The sequence below is a fragment of the Acinonyx jubatus genome, chromosome B3 (genome assembly GCF_027475565.1).
Source record: "Acinonyx jubatus isolate Ajub_Pintada_27869175 chromosome B3, VMU_Ajub_asm_v1.0, whole genome shotgun sequence".
Classification (NCBI taxonomy): Eukaryota; Metazoa; Chordata; class Mammalia; order Carnivora; family Felidae; genus Acinonyx; species Acinonyx jubatus.
In genome coordinates, this window is record NC_069386.1 from 98,134,315 (window position 1) to 98,151,839 (window position 17,525).

At 34.1% G+C, this 17,525-nt stretch overlaps 1 protein-coding gene across 5 annotated transcripts in view; it reads right to left on the minus strand.

Moving 5' to 3' along the window:
- The window catches only part of TXNDC16 (thioredoxin domain containing 16), a 143,016-nt gene that overhangs the window by 53,007 nt on the left and 72,484 nt on the right, over positions 1 to 17,525 (minus strand). For 4 of the 5 annotated variants that reach the window (XM_015080118.3, XM_015080117.3, XM_027065715.2 and 1 more), the window contains exons 11-16: positions 17,343 to 17,403; positions 12,556 to 12,679; positions 9,095 to 9,238; positions 8,568 to 8,627; positions 2,117 to 2,285; positions 1,634 to 1,770 (exon numbers count right to left, since the gene is read on the minus strand). In XM_015080118.3, the coding sequence (XP_014935604.1) occupies positions 1,634 to 1,770; positions 2,117 to 2,285; positions 8,568 to 8,627; positions 9,095 to 9,238; positions 12,556 to 12,679; positions 17,343 to 17,403 (695 nt within the window). The remainder of the gene's footprint in view (positions 1 to 1,633; positions 1,771 to 2,116; positions 2,286 to 8,567; positions 8,628 to 9,094; positions 9,239 to 12,555; positions 12,680 to 17,342; positions 17,404 to 17,525) is intronic. The other variant, XM_053224461.1, reaches the window with a different exon arrangement.

Below are 17,525 nucleotides of genomic sequence, written 5' to 3' on the forward strand. Positions count from 1 at the left end.
ACCATGATCAAATCAAACCTAACACCCATTAGGATGGTTACTATCAAAAACAAACAAACAAACAAACAAACAGAAAATAACAAGTGTTGCTGAGGATATGGAGAAATTAGAACCCTTGTATACTATTGGTGGGAATATAAAATGGTACAGCCACTAGGGAAAACAGTATAGTGGTTCTTCAAAAATTTAAAAGTAGGGCTATCATATGACACAGCAATTCCACTTCTGGGTATATATCTAAAAGAATTGGAAGCAGAGTCCTGAAGATATATTTGAACAGCCATGTTCACAGAAGCATTATGCACAATAGCCAAGAGGTAAAAACAGCCCAAGTGTCCATCAACAGATGAATGGATAAGTAAAACGTGCTATATACATACAACGAAATATTATTCAGCCTTTAAAAGAAAGGAAATTCTGACATATGATACAACATGGATGAACCTTGAGGACATCATGCTAAGTAAGCCAGCCAATAAAAGACAAATACTGTATGATTCCACTTACAGGAAGTACCCAGAGTAGTCAAATTCATAGAGATACAAAGTGGAATGGAGGCTGCCAGGGACTAGGCCAACAGGGAAATGTAGAGTTGTTTAATAGGTACAGAGTTAAGTTTTGCAAAACGAAAAAGTTCTGGAGATTAGTTGTACAGCAATGTATATATACTTGTCACTAGTGAACTATATGCTGAAAAATAGTTAAGATGGTAAATTATGTTATGTATATTTTACCACAATTTTAAAAAATATTCAAAGGAAGATAATATAGAGTAAGAAAATATTATAAATTAAAGCAAAAAGAAAATATACAGGTGAATACTAACTGATAAAGATGATAGAGATTTTCTATAATTGAAATCAATGGAAGAAATATCAAAATCAATGGATTTGAAAACAAATTTTAAACTGTTAAATATAAAATTATTAAACAAAGCTAAAAACTAAACAAACTGGGGGAAAATAATTGAAACAAATGACAAGAACTTAATAACCTTAATACATAAAAATCTCATAGTAATTGATTAGACAAGCACTAAAAACCCATTTCTAAAAATGAATAACATATAACACACAGCTTATAGAAAACATAGTTATTCTCCTTTTGGGAATTTATCAATTTATCAACTTATCCATTAAATGGTCTAAATTCCACACAAAGATGCATAAATAAAAATATTCTTCACAGCAAAAAGAAAAAAGGAAAACAACAGGTGTTATTTGTTGGTAAATAGTTAAATTACAGTATATTCATCCAAATATACAGCCATAATGTTTTTGAAGAATACTAATCACATGGAAAAGATGAACCCATGTAATATTAAATAAAAACAGCAATTTACTAACCTAGATACACAGTACTAGTCCAATTATATTAAAACATATTAATATGCTTTAGGTACAAAAGAAAGGTAGGTACAAAGATAGGTACAAAGAAAAATGAGGGAAGGAATTACATCAAATTTAATAACTCTAATTTTTGATTTTTATTTTTTCTTCAAATTTCTCTGCATTTTAAAAATTCTATAATTTGAGTTCTCTATAATTTAAAAAGATACTAATTCCTTTTTAAAAGTAAAGCTAGTAAGCAAGTTTTTAACTATTACATAATTTAAAAGTTCACTTCTACTCACCTGTGGTCATGTTTGGGCTAAATAGTCCCAGCACAGACATACTAGAGTAAGGGATCAGGTCTTTATATAATTCCCCACTTAAATATTCTTCTGCTTCCTGCACAGATGTTATGTTCACTGGGCATGAAATCCTGTTGCTGGATGAATATATAACTACATTCAAAATTAATTTTTAAAGACACTTTTCAGCTTGCAAAAAATAAAAAATAAAACATATTGAACTTAGCAAACACTACATTCCACACGATAAATATCTGACAAAACAAAGACAATTAAATACTCTTGTAATTTAAAAAAAATCACCCTCATTAAATAAAATTTCTATCTCCCCAAAAGTGATGTGGATAGGCTCTCCCCACCGTTTATCCTGTTATCTCAATTCATTACTCCTTAACCTATTCAAAGTATGTCAACAAAGCATGGGAATTAGAAGGTTTATAGACCTAAAATTTTTAAAGTCTTAGGAAGAATGTGAATACTTACAGCAGGATAAATTTTAGGAGATCTTCAGTTCCTAACATACCAGCATAAGATACTGGGTGCTTGCCTTCCTTGTACATCTTTACAACTGGAAATTCAGTAACATTTTGCTTAGTACATAAATCAGACCAATCTGCACAGTTCACTCTAGTAAGCAGCATAGTGGATGTGCCTAAATAAAACGAAAATGCACATTTTATAAATATTAGTGTAGAAAACTCAGTTGGGTAGACTTGACAATATTTTTATTGTCCATTCTTATTTTAACCTCTCATCAGCATGAACTGTTTCTGCAGGACTCTCTCTTCCCCCGAGTTTTGCAACACCTTCCCCTTCTGGCTTATTTCCCCACCTCCTCTGCTGTTCTGTTTTGGTCCCTTTTGCATGTTCTTCTGACAGCAGAGATAGGAGTTCCTCAAGGCTCAGTTTAAGTTGCCTTCTCTTGTTATACACTCTCTTCCCAGACAATCTCAGTGATTATCAACAACAGAATGAATCCTATATTTTTATCTTTGACCCAGCCTCTTCCTTACAGTTCTAGACCCATGTATCCCTACTGCCTTCTGTATTTCTCTTTGAATGGAAACGTCCTCAAATTCAATATGTCTATGGTTTCCTGCCTATAGGCTGCCATTCTTACACAAATCAGAAAACAAAGTATCACCTTTAGTGTCACTCCATTCCTAAACTTCCATGTCTAGTCAAATCAATCAGCATGTCTTTTCCATCTTATCACCTAAACTTTATTTTAGAGTTTCAAGTTTTTATTTAAATCCCAGTTAGTTAACATGCAGTATAATATTAGTTTCAGGTGTGGAATTTAGTGATTCATCACTTGCATACAACACCCACTGCTCACTTAAAAAGTTAAAAATAGAACTGCTTTACCATCCAGCAATTGCACTACTAGGTATTTACCCAAAGGATAAAAAGTAGAAATTCGAAGAGACACATGCTCCCTGATGTTTATAGCAGCACTATCAACAATAGCCAAATTACGGAAAGAGCCCAAGTGTCCATCGACTGATAAATGGATAAAGAAGAGGTGGTATATATAAATACACACACACACACACACACACACACACACACACACACACACAGTGGAATATTACTCAGCCATTAAACAGAATGAAATCTTGCCATTTGCAATGATGTGGATGGAGCTGGAGTATTATGCTGAGCGAAATAAGTCAGTCAGAGAAAGACAAATAACATATGATATCACTCATGTGGAATTTAAGAAGAAAACAGACCACCTAAACTTTAAATACAATTTGACCTTGGGGCGCCTGGGTGGCTCAGTCGGTTGAGGTCATGATCTCATGGTTTGTGAGTTCGAGCCCTGCATCAGGCTCTGTGCTGTCAGCTCGGAGCCTGGAGCCTGCTTCGGATTCTGTTTCCTTCTCTCTCTGCCCCTCCCCTGCTTGTGCTCTGTCTCTCAAAAATAAATAAATGTAAAAAAAAAAAAAAATTAAATACAATTTGACCTTTGAACATGGGTTTGGAATGCACAGGTTCACTTACACATGGATTTTTTCTGATACAGTACAGTACTATAAATGTATTTTCTCTTACAATTTAACATTTTTTTCTCTAGCTTACTTTCTGAAAGAATACAGTATATAATACACATAATACACAAAATATATGTTAATTGACTCTTTATGTTATCAGCAAGGCTTCCAGCCAACAGCAGGCTATTAGTAAAGTGTGGGGGAAGTCAAAAGTTACATGAGGATTTTTGACAATGCGGGGGAGTTGGTATCCCTAATCCCCACCTTATTCAAGGGTCAACTGCCTCTCACATCTGTCCATTTTTCATTACTGACTGTACTCCAGCCATCATTTCTCCTACATAATACAATAGGCTCTTACTTTGTCTCCCTGAACCTGATTATGTCTCTACCCTGAACCTAGGGATAGATATCTTTTCAAAACTCGAATCTGTTTTGGGATCAGCCAACTCCTACCAACCTTTGCCATTAGGTCTCTCTCATCCCTTCAGATCTCTGCATGTATGATCACTACAAGAAAGCCTTCTCAGACACGCTAATCTACATCAGTTTCCTATGCTCTTATGAACCATCTCCTGTCCTTGTCTCATTAATTACATACTCATTTGTGTTGTTACATGACTAATGTCTGTCTCTACGAAGAGAGCTCCTTGAGAGTAGGGACAGTGTTGTTTTACTCAACACTGATTTTCACATCTAGAGGAGCCCTCCTACATGAAACACCTTAACAGTGTGTGAATAAATGACATACAGGAGACTCCTATAAGGCTTCAGGTACCCCATCCTATCTAAATACTTTATTTTCTGCCTAAAAAACATATAGTAGAATCACAAATACAGATTCTTACTTGTTCTGTAAATAATATATGTAAAGTTCTCCAAAATATGTAAATTGTTAGGCAGAATGAGATCAAAACCCAAATAAAACAAGAACCACACAACTCAACTACTGAGAGTAAAAAATACATTCTAATAAAAGGAAACCTTAATATTGTATCAAAGAAGGAAACTGTATCAATTTGGGATATTTCCTAATGTAGGGTATAACCTCACCATATGATTAAAGTTGTAAACTGAAATATTTTAATATTTTGTTACCAAAAAATTTTAAATATTAAAAATTTTTATCTTAAATAATTCTAGATTATACCACTCAGATGCAATAACTTATCACTTCAGGTCTCCTGTTAGCTATCTGTTTGATAACTCATACAGGGTGCAGTCTGTCTTATTCACCACTATATTCCTGCTGCACAGCACAATGTCTGTTACTTAGTACGTACCCAGTGAAAATTTGTGGAATGTACCCTGACATTTCTTCATGAACAAAATTTCATTTTTAACACTAAAGTATATTAAACCTGAATATTGTATGAACATATAAACAAAAATAAATCCTTATTCCTTCTGAAATTACATCTGCGAAATGACTTCTCTACAAAGTTCTTTCATCTGTTATTTTAATCATTTCGTCAACAAATATCTAGTGATACTTATTCATACAGAGTACTGTATTATATAATGCCACCCAAGTATGAAATATAGAACTATTACAAATGCAGTTTTTTCCCTTCAATAGGCATTCTCAACAGGTCTATCACTGCTAAAAAAGTTATTATTCCTTTGTCCCTGCAGCCCAAGTTGAAAAATTTGATGTTATCTTCAAAACTGAAAAATGAATAAAATGGGGAAAAAAGTGATAAGGCTAACTTATATTAAAGTTATCAATTTAAAATTTTAATTTTTTTCCCTAAAAAATGGTTTCAATATTTAGGGGCACCTGGGTGGCTCAGCTGGTTAAGCATCTGAGTCTTGGTTTCGGCCCAGGTGGTTCATGAGTACAAGCTCCGGGTTGGACTTAACACTGTCAATGCAGAGCCTGCTTGTGATTCTCTCTCTCTCCTTCTCTCTCTGCCCCTCCCACACTGGCACATTCTCACTCTCTCTCAAAATAAATAAACTTTAAAAATTAAGTAAAATGGTTTCAATATTTAATCATGTTTCAACTAGAACAGTCTAATATTCTAAGATGCCTGCAGTATTACATCCTCCATACTTTATCAATGCAGGAATTTCAAACAGTGTTCCTAATTTAAATGAAAAAACAAAACAAAACAAAACAAAAAAAACCAAACAGGTTCTCTAAGCTAGAGGCTAGGTAAGTATAAATACTTGATATTTGCTGCCACCTTGTGACTGAGGATAAAATATCCTTCATCATCTTCGACTAAGATGAAAAGTGGCTTTTCCCCACAAAGTCAATGTGAAAGGTTATAGGACTAAATGCCCAAAGTATTAAAATATTCTCCTAATTTACAAAGTTATAGTATGGGCTTCAATGCAGACATAAAACACTATAGTTACCTATACATGTCTCTACATTAAGCCCCCTGAACTTCTAAAACACTCCATTTATCCAGTATCTAATTACTAAAAGGACTGTTACAAAGAACGTAGTAAATGAAAAAGGAAATCATGTCTTGGGTTGGTTATCCGCTTTTTATTCTACAAACACATACAACTCAGAGTCCTGGGACTGAGAGATCATGTAGGCTCTTTATTTGATCATTAATAGAGAAGAAAGTAAAGGAATCTTTTTCCATTTTCATTTAGTATCTGACAAATGGGCTGGATGGAAGGATAATTCTATTATTCAGGGACATTATCTAATTATTACTTCAATATGGTTTATATTTCCCCCCTTTTATTTTCTCTCTTCTAATATTTTGCCAATGAGCCTGGAGAACCTAAAAGAAGAAACTTGAATCTTTCCATAGATTGTAACCATAAAGAAGAATCTGAAAGAGAGTAACAGGATTTGCTTTTTTTAAGAAAAGATTAGGAATCACAATATCTACAGACTTAATAATATCTTTGCTTCAAATAATCAAAAGTTGGATCAAATGTGGTTAACAAATGAACTGAGGAGAAATTGTTCAAAAGTGATTTTTTAAACCTCTGATGTTTTTATTAATATAGAACATGTTATATTTAGGACTGACTTTCTGGAAGCAATTTCTTGAGTTTACAAAAGTCCCCAATATATAAATAAGTTGTACACTAGTATATATTTTCCACTAAACTCTACTATATTAGTTTATGCATTTATTCAACAATTATTAAAAACCAAATATTCTACAGTGTAAGGCAATATGTCAAGTCCAGTGAGCTAAGTATAAGGCATGCTACCTATCCATAAAGAACTTACTAAATAATGAAAGAGCCTGTAGGTTAGTGTCCAAAAAAACTAAATGTTAAATACATTCATATAACAGCTATGAGAGTAAGCCTGTTTAACTAGAACAACTTCTATTTATTTACAAGAAAAACAGTAGGAAGAAATCATATTACAGATATGAAGCATGATACATTCAATGATTACAAAACGCTATCCTAATCCATCATCTCTTTTTTTTTTTTAATTTTTTAATGTTTATTTATTTTTGAGAGAGAGAGAGACAGAGACAGAGCACGAGCAGGGGAGGAGCAGAGAGAGAGGGAGACACAGAATCTGAAACAGGCTCCAGGCTCTGAGCTGTCAGCACAGAGCCTGATGCGAGGCTCGAACTTACAAACCGTGAGATCATTACCTGAGCCGAAGCCAGACACTCAACCGACTGAGCCACCCAGGCGCCCTCCATCATTATCTCTTTCTTACTAACAAAACTCCTTATGTGTTTGCTGGGATGACGGCACAAATATTTTGAGTTCAAGTCCATTCCTTGGATTCCATCATTATCTCTTTCTTACTAACAATATTCCTTATGTCTTTGCTGGGATGATGGCATAAATATATTGAGTTCAAGTCCATTCCTTGGATTCTTATTTGCCTACCACTGGATCAGGTTTCATAGAACAGTTAAATGATTGTGGCTATTAAGAAAGGTCCTGTGGGGCACCTGGGTGGCTCAATTAAGCATCTGACTCTTGATTTTGGCTCAGGTCACAATCTCACGATTTGTGAGATCGATCCCTGCTTTGGGCACGGCATTAACAGAGTGGAGCCTGCTTGGGATTCTCTCTTTCCCTCTCTCTTTGCCATTCCCCTGTTCACACACACACACACACACACACACACACACACTCTCTCAAAATAAATGAATAAACAAAAAAGAAAAAAAGAAAAGAAATATCATATAGAGCTAGATTGTATAATGCTAAATCAGATAAGTCAGTCAGTGGAAAGAAAACTACCATCTGATTTCACTCATCTGTGGAGTTTAAGGAAGAAAACAGATGAACACAGCGGAAGGAAAGGAAAAGAAAAGGAGAGAGAGGGAAGCAAACCATGCAAGACTCTTGACTATGAGAGCAACTGGGGTTGATGAAGGGAGGTGGGCGGAGGATGGACTGGATGGATGGTGGGTTTTTAGGAGGGCACTTGTGGTGAGCACTAAGTGTTGTATGTGGGTGATGGGTGACTAAATTCTACATCTGAAACCAATTTTGCTATATATGTTAACTAACTAGAATTTAAATAAAAATTTGAAATAAAAAATATCCTAGTTCATGAGGAGCTAACTGTATAGCTTGAAGAATACTGAGATCTTGGATCGCTGATTAGACTGTGAGACTGAGTCTTATGTGTCAAATTTTTAAGTGTATTCAGTATTTATTTAATAATATTTAATAGTAACTGATTCAGAGTAGGCACTCAATACATGAATCAATTCAGCCAAAAAGATTACTGGATTGACTGTGTAACCTCCAGTACTTAATACATAGGCTCTCTACTTTCTACTGAAGACAGTTCTATGAAGAGAGCCAAGACGAATGCTTCTGAGCATTTTTGAAACTCATGGTTCATTAATGTAATGTTAAAGACGCAAATATAATTACTTGAAATCTTATGTGGTTTTATTCATCTTTAGCATGATATGGTTTTACAAATAGCTACAGCTCAGAATCAAATAAGCATGCATACCACATTACAGTACCTTTCAATTTAATTGCCAAATCGATATAGGATTGCAGAAATGCCATGGATACTGCCTGCCCTACATTGAAACAAAAAATTCAACAGATATTGCAACATGCATATGTCCATCCATATCTATATATTAACAAACATATAGATTGATGGGGTTTCCCAAAATTGTTACTTCTTAATAAGAAATTCTAACATATAGTCCTCAGTATTATGCAAACATTCAAGAAGATTCCAAATGCAACTAATTTTCTGCACTCATACTGCAAGGAATATAGTTGAAGGGCTATTATTTGAAGATAAAAGCAATGTATTTCCTATAGATCCATAAGAACTGTTAAAATATTAAAATCATTAACTGGAATCACAATAATTTATCTAAGTTAGTAAATTGTTCAATATGTGCAGTCTACCTGGGAACTATGAAAGCTATTACATAGCTGTTACAACAGGCAATATATAGAACGCAAAAATAAGATCCGCCAACTTTAAATGTTCTAATATGTAATATCGTCCCCTCTAAAGGTTCATACTCACAACCAGCGTAGAAAAGCACTATGCTGTCAGAAGCCACTACTGTCGCATTAAATGTCTCTTCTGTTAGTTCCACTGTGAGTTCCAAAGGTAACTGTGTCTTCCTATGTCTGTAAACAGTTTCTGCCACTTCATCATCTTGAATATCTAAAATGTTCAAAAAGAAATTAATGTATATATAAATGCATAAATTACATAAATATAAATTCCACTATAGGACAAGCACTGTGATGGACACTAGGGAAAATAGCAAACAAAACAGACATAGTCCCTGACCACATGGAGTTTCCATTTACCGAAAAGTCAGACAATAAACTGATCACTGACTAAACATATAGTTATAAATTGTGTCACTTTAAGGAAGGAAAATAGTACAATGAGAGATTGTAATAGGGAGATTTAGATTTGGAGATCCAAAGCCTTCCAGCTAGAGAATTTAAAAAAATGTCTTAGGCATAAAGAATATTTTCAAAGCCTCTATGACATAAAAGAACTTAGCATACACTAGGTATTGAAGGAAGGCAAATTTGACCAAAACAAGATGGGATGAAAGAATAAATGGTATGAGAAAACTCTAGGGTAGGCAGTAGGTACATCATAAGAAGCCATACGAGCCAAGAATTTTAGATTTTATTCTAAGTTCATCAAGTTATGTGGATTTTGAATATGTAAAAACCTTTCATTAACTTAGACCAACCAACCAACCAGTGGACTCATTCATTTATCCATCAATCCACCATCTATGTATGGGGTAAACACACACACACACACACACACTTTGAATTTGTAAATATTCTGTTGGAGGTTTGTATAGATTATATAGTAACACTGAAGGGACACCTAAACTGATTAGAGAAACAAAGTTTCCTAGAAGCATTGACACTAGCTGAATATTAAAAGAAAATGAAACTTAGGTAGGCAGTGAAGGAAGAGAGGAGGCATACAGAGGAAAGAGAACAGCATGTGCAAAGGCACAGTGGCATGAAAGGGCATGCAACTAGAAATGCAAACCCTGACTGGCTATCTGATGATATTAAAGATTACTGTTAATTTTTTAGATGTAATAATAGCATTAATCATGCTCATTTTAAAAGGAGAATCTTTGTATTTCTGAAATACACAGGGAAATATTTTGGAGTGAAACTATATATTTGGGATTTGCAACAAAATAATAAGGGGTGGGCCAAGAGTGACTGGAACAGGATAGCCATGAGTTGATGGTAGTTGGGTGGAGCCAGGTAATGGATATCAGGAGATTTGTTCTATTCTCCTGTCTACTTTACGGTAAGTTCATAATTCTCAATAATAACACATTACAAAGACAGGAAGGGAGGGAGATAATATAATAAAAATTGGAAGTATTATTTTCATATGATTTCAAATGCTATAAAATAAAATACTAGATCTGGACGATAGTACATCTCAGCAAGTTTCAGCCATGTGACTAATCAGTCACGTTACTCTCCGGGCCTCAGTGTTCAAATCTGAACACTGTTACAGTGTTACAGTACAGTGTTAGCTGTACTACACTAACTTAAAGGAATTTTAAAATACCACATTTCATGACACTAACAAGTTATGACTCTAATACTAAAATTAATAAAGGCCTGTTTTCTTTTTTACTGTATTTTTTCCTTCTTATTCACATATTTTCATTTTCCTTCCAGTCCTTTCTTATTTCCCAATCTACTCTTGTTCTTCTCTTCTTCCAACACTTTCTTTTCCTCTTTCCTATTCTCTCAATAAGCTACCCTCACTTGTAAATTGACCCACTGTTTGGCTCTACCTTTCACCAATTCATCAATATATACACACTTTCTTTTAAGCCATACATGTTTAATCATTTTTCCATATCATCCTTGTACAGAATTCAGTCCATTTCATTCTGATTCATTCTGTGCCCATTTCCTTTGAAGGCCATTTTTCTTTGTGTTGTGTACTTACGTGGCAACAAACACTTTCGTAATCCTCATATACAAATGGGCATAAAACAAGGTTGGGGGGGACTATGTAGATGGACATGACTATGTACACTATTATGGGCCAATATGGATTATAGATGTAGAAAGTTAAGACACACATACACACACAAAAAACCCTACAACAAAACAAGACTCAAACGGCAAAGGTGTCAAAGGAACTAGGCTGAGGAGAGAAAGCAGGCAGAGAGTCAAAAGAAAGAGAAGGCCACACCACAGGGCAAACTAAGGCCAGACAGTCAGGAAGCAATATAGGGGAAGCAATAAGGAAAGCTTGAAACAAGCAACTCCCACTGAGGACAGGAATCTCATTAAGCTGACACAGGGGCGATTCCCTTGACTGGAGGGTGGACTGTATGAACCATGATAGGAATAAAGCTGGGAGCAAGAGACCAGAACACAGGTTCCATGTAATGACAATGCTATGGAGAACTCTGGCTTAAACCACAAGCAGTTCCAACCTCTGCACATTAGAAAAAAACTAGAACATAGCTCAATCCAAGAAACTGGTCACTGGTAACTGTTAAGGCTCAGAGCCCTTATTAAATTTATAATATAGATTTTGATCAAAATAATGAATGGACTTCATGAAAAGAATATGTAAATTGCTCCCTTCTTAGAGCTCATACTCGTATTATGTAAAACATTCAAGTATATACTAAATGAATACAAAAATGAACAAGACATAATCCCTACTTTAGAGATATTATAGACTAGTGGATAAGAGAGAAATGTAAGTGAGCAATTACAGAATAGCATTAATCTTATGAAAGAAGTATCAGTAATAATAACGATCATAAATAATTTCAAGCCAGAATGTTTAAGTTCTAGACCAGGCTCCAACACGTGCCATTTGTGAGACCTTGGGTAGATCGCTTAACTCTGCTAAAACACCGATTCCACTACAAAATGAAGGAGACATCAGCTGAATGAATGACAGTCGAAGCAAATAATGTTTAGGGGAATAACCCTGAAACTACAAAATACTTCAAAAATATAAGCAATAAGAATAAAAAGAAATATAACATGTTAAAAGAAATTTTAAAATGTTATTGAAATTTACTTCCAAATTGTCAACAATCAGATTTATTTACAAGTACAACAATATTTATTCAGATTTCATTTTCTAATAGAAAAAATAAAAATAAAATACAATTTTGTGGCTCCTGGGTAATTTTTAAGCATGAAGTAGACCAGCACAGCGGGAAGAACTGATTTTCAAGATAAAGGCACAGATGTGAAAAGCTAGAAGCCCGGCATGCAATAATGAAAGGTATCACACTAAACAAAATACAGCATCCTTACGTTTTCCACCAAATAAACTTGATAAAATGTAATGTGAAATGGATTTCATTAGGTTTTTTTCATAGGCTTGACTGTCAAAATATTCTATGAGAAAGTTAATTCATTGAAATGTCACTGACCTTATGGGTACTGAGCAGGAATGAAGGGAAGTGGGGGAAGGAGCATCACAAAACATATTACCCATATCTGGACTTTGCACGTCCTCATCTTCATCTTCTTGCATTTCTTCAATGTGTGTATTACCTTCCACACGGGATATTATTAATTCAGTATCATGTAACACCAAAAATTCCACCGGCGCTCCCTAGAAATACATGAATTTTTAAAAACATGACTAAAATATAAGAAAGCATTTTAATAAAAATGTTTTACTTGTTTGATATTAAAATGAAACTAAATCTTTGAACTTCAGTTTTAAAATTAAATACAAGGGGCACCTGGGTGGCTCAGTCAGTTAAGCATCCGACTTCAGCTCAGGTCATGATCATGCGGTCCGTGAGTTTGAGCTTCGTGTCGGGCTCTGTGCTGACAGCTTAGATCCTGGAGCCTGCTTTGGATTCTGTGTCTCCCTCTCTCTCTGGCCCTCCCCCACTCACACTCTGTCTCTCAAAAATGAATAAATGTTAAAAAAATTTTTTAAATAATATTAAATACAACAAAAAAGGAAATTCCACAATCCCTATAGAAAGTATCCAAAGCATACTTTATATAAAGATAGTGTGCACTACTGAAAAAACAAAAATGGGAAAACAGAACTGAAAGTCTCACTTGCTTCTTGTTACAACTACATTATTCAACTGAAGTCTGAAACATTTCACACATAATGGTATGTCCCACCTCAATATAAAAGGGATATGTGCAATTTTATTGCAAACAGGACCAATCAAAATTATTCTGATACTCCACAGAAATATTCAAAATAATATCTCATCCTAAAACAATTCCAGTAAAATATTCAATTGCCTGTTTAGCTAAAAATGTAAAACTAATATCTGCCCCCAGATATTTTAAGAATATTTTAAGACTAGACTATCTAGTCCATTGAGATTAGTCCATTACAATTTCTTTCACTAATACCCAATGATCACATTTTAAAACCATGAAATTTCAGGCCACTAGATTACTTCAGTAAATAATCCCTGATTATAACCATACATTTGAATAAAGCTATAAAATAACTCTACGTGTATGTGTTCTCTGATAGCACATATCTTCATCTTTTTAATATTACATTCAAAGCAAGCAATTTTTCACTTCTACAGAAATATAACGGAGTTAAAAGTTTGAGCAACAAAAGTCGAACTAAATTTGTTTGAAATACACATAGATATTGTTGTAGGCTATTTTTGTATTCAAATGCAACATTCACACAGGAAAGAACACAAACTTTAAGTATATAGTTTGACGAATTTTTACGAAGTTGATACACTTCTATAATCTCCATGCAGTTGAAGATACAGAACATTATTACCAGCACAGAGGCCACCTTCTTGCCTCTCCCTGTTATTACCCTCCCCCAAAGGTAATCACTAGTCTTTCATCACCATGAACAATTTTGCCAGTTTTTCAATTTGTTTAATGGAACTATATACAGTTTGTACTTTTTTGTGACTACTTGTTTTGCTCAACACTATTTGTGAGGTTTACATTTAAAAAGCAGTTTATTGTTTTTCAATGATGTAATCATTACATGAATATAATAGTATATATGTATGTATGTATGTATCTAATGCATGCGTTTATCCATTATATTGCTCATGGACTTGTGTTATTTACAGCTTGGGACTATTATAAATACTAACTGCTATGAACATTACTGTAGCTGTCTTTTGGTGCACATGTATACGCATTTGTACTTAGGAATGGAATTGCTGGTTCGCATGCTATATGTAGCTGCAGCTCTAGGAAGCACTGCCAGATACTTTTCCAATTTTCGTTGTACCAATTTTCACTCCTACCAGTAGTATACAAAAGTTCTTGTAACTCTACCTTCCTAAGAATCACTTGGTATTGTTACTTTTAAAATGTTTAGCCCATTCTGGTGGGTGAGTATTGGTATCTCTTGTTGTTTTATTTGCATTTCTACCTACAGTTTATTTGCTATTGGATAGGGGAAATGCATCTTAGGATGGAGAGAATGAATCGTCCCCACCTTAATTCAGTATTCAAATGTGGTATCATTAAGTGAGAAAACCAGACCTCATCCACTTTAAGATAAGATAAAATACAAATAAACCAACATCTTGTCCAAAATGCTTAATGAAGCTAGGCAATCTAACTTCCTGTATTTAGACAACATAAGGGAACAGAGGAACAAGGTAGATAATAGCAAAAGGAAACGGACAAATCCAGAATGAGGAAAAACTGGCCCCATTTATCTAAAATGTTAGTTGTTGAATCTAGGTAGTAGGTATTTGATTGTTCACTCTATTGTCCTACCTCTTGGTTTGATTTTATAAAAAATTCCAAAGAAAGGAATGAAAAAACTTAGATTTTAAGATTTTAAATTTTAAAAATTTAGATACTAAGAAAGATTCTAGGCATTAATACTATCCTCATAAAACTATGCTAATACACAAAGAACTCTTCTCAAAGCTTCTGAACGTGTGTCCTCTCAGCCTAGAACATTCTTTCCCCATATATCCACAGGCATATTCCTTTGCTTTATGGTTACTAATCAGTGAGGTCTTCCAAGTCTACTCTCTCACCTTACCTTGACTTTTTTTTCCATTGTCCTTAACACCATCTGACATTCTACCTATACTGGTTTTGTATTTGCCTCCTGCCACTAGTATATTAGCTCCATGAGGGCAAAAATTTGCTTTTGTTCACTGCTATATCCTCAGAGCTAGGACTGTGTATGAAACAAAGCAGGTATACAATAAATACTTATGGAATGATTGAATAGATGAATAGTGTTTATTGAGCACTTAGGAATGTCTTGGCCCTGTGCCAATTTAGCACTTTATATATATTTTTTAATATACTGACCCAACTACTCTTTAAATAGATATTGTTATTAACCTTACTTTACAATGAAAAAAAAAAAAAGAGAGAGAAAGAGAGAGAGACACACATAGAAATCGAGTAATTTGCCCAGGGTTACAAAGCAGGATTTGAACTAGGCAGTAAGATTCTAGAGCATAAACTCTTAATACTATATTGCTAATCACTGCCATAGGGGAAAAAAAAAAATTGGAAGAACTAATGCAATACTAACAGATATGTTTTATACCTTACTATATATTACAAGGCTTGCAGTGTAGTAATATGAGTATACAATACTATCTCTGCAACCACTTCTATACTTTAAGGACCCTCAAAACCTTTACCTGGAAAGAGAGAGAGAAAGAATGATTATACAATCCCAGGATGAATATTACTGCCCTGAGGAGAAGGTTAAAAAAAAAAAATTGCACTGAACTCAATAAAGAGACTCATAGAAAAGACTATTCTATCCTTTTTTTTTTTTTATTTTTTTTTTAACGTTTATTTTTGAGACAGAGAGAGACAGAGCATGAACGGGGGAGGGTCAGAGAGAGGGAGACACAGAATCCGAAACATGCTCCAGGCTTCGAGCTGTCAGCACAGAGCCCGACGCGGGGCTCGAACTCACGGACCGCAAGATCATGACCTGAGCCGAAGTCGGCCACCCAACCGACTGAGCCACCCAGGCGCCCCAAGACTATTCTATCCTTTACAGAAAACATCTTTGCAGAGATAGCTATCTTATAACCTATCTTACCTCATACTATACAAAATTTTTTATTTTAACAATTTAAGACATCAAAACTGGGAAACGAGCAGGAGCTTTAACTTTTCCATAAAACCTACCTCCAAATAATAAATATTACAATTTCTCATTTAAGGATCTTGATCGACTAGGAAAAAAATAGCTTCAGAAAGTATGCTTTCCACGACCTGGCTAAAAAGCAGAGCATACTAGCCACATACTACACACATTTGAACAATACTACAGTTTTTAAAATATTTTCATATTTTGTCTTATAAATTCCTAATAAGTTAGATGGGAAGGTTTTATGAATATTTCACAAATGAGAAAATTGAGCTTGGAGAAGTTAATTCATTTTTCTGGTCTCAGAATGAGAAGGAACACAACTCAAGTCTTCTGACTCAACCTAGTATTCATGCCATAGACTTAGGCAAGAGAATTTACGTTTAATCTGTCTGGCAGTTCATAAACATATCAATCAATCTTTAGCATATTTATATGATATTTTGAAATGTTCAGAATTAAAGAGTTCTTAAGAAAAATTTAAGAAAAATATAAGAAAAAAAGGAACAATAGCAGAAATTTACAAAGGAAATACAAATGGGAAATAAGCCTTTAAAAATGTTCAAACTCACTAGTAATCAAAGGCATGCAAATTAAAACAAGAGCTTTGCCTATAGAGAAGATTTTTTTTTAAGATGGTAGTGCTCAGTAGGGGCAAAGATTTATGAGGAACAAGAAACTCTAAACCCTGCTGGTTTCTGGAGGGCAATCTGACAATGTATTCTATAAACATCCTTAAAAATTCCCATTTCCTTTGCCAAATTTCACCTCCAAAAATTTAGCCAAAGGAAACAATCAGTGATGTTCAAGACAGTGTACAAAGGCAGGCATCATAGCACAATAGCAAGTAATTAAATATGATTTTATGTGAAAAGTAGGTTATAGAGCATGACCCTAATTTTCTTAAAAATATATATATTTTTTTAAGAAAATTATATATATATATATATATATATATATATATATATATATATATATACCTAGTATATATAGATATGGAAATAGACTAATAAATGAGGGAAAATAAATAACACCAAAACGTTAACAGCAATAATTTTTGAATAGTGGCAATTTACAGAATTTCTTCTATAATAAGCATATACTTCTGACCACATGTATTAACTTTCTTTTAATAAACAAACATTGTAGACCAATATATAAAATGACTAACCTCTTCTGCTCTTCTGAAGACCACATTAGCATGTTGAGGAATGTCCACTTCCAAAGAGTCCCTTTTTCAAAATGGAAATAAATGTTTTATATTGCTAATCTGAAGAATCACAGTCATCAGGATGTCAATATGAAAGAGAACTATATGTTCTTATACTGAACACAATTTATGAAAAAAGATTAC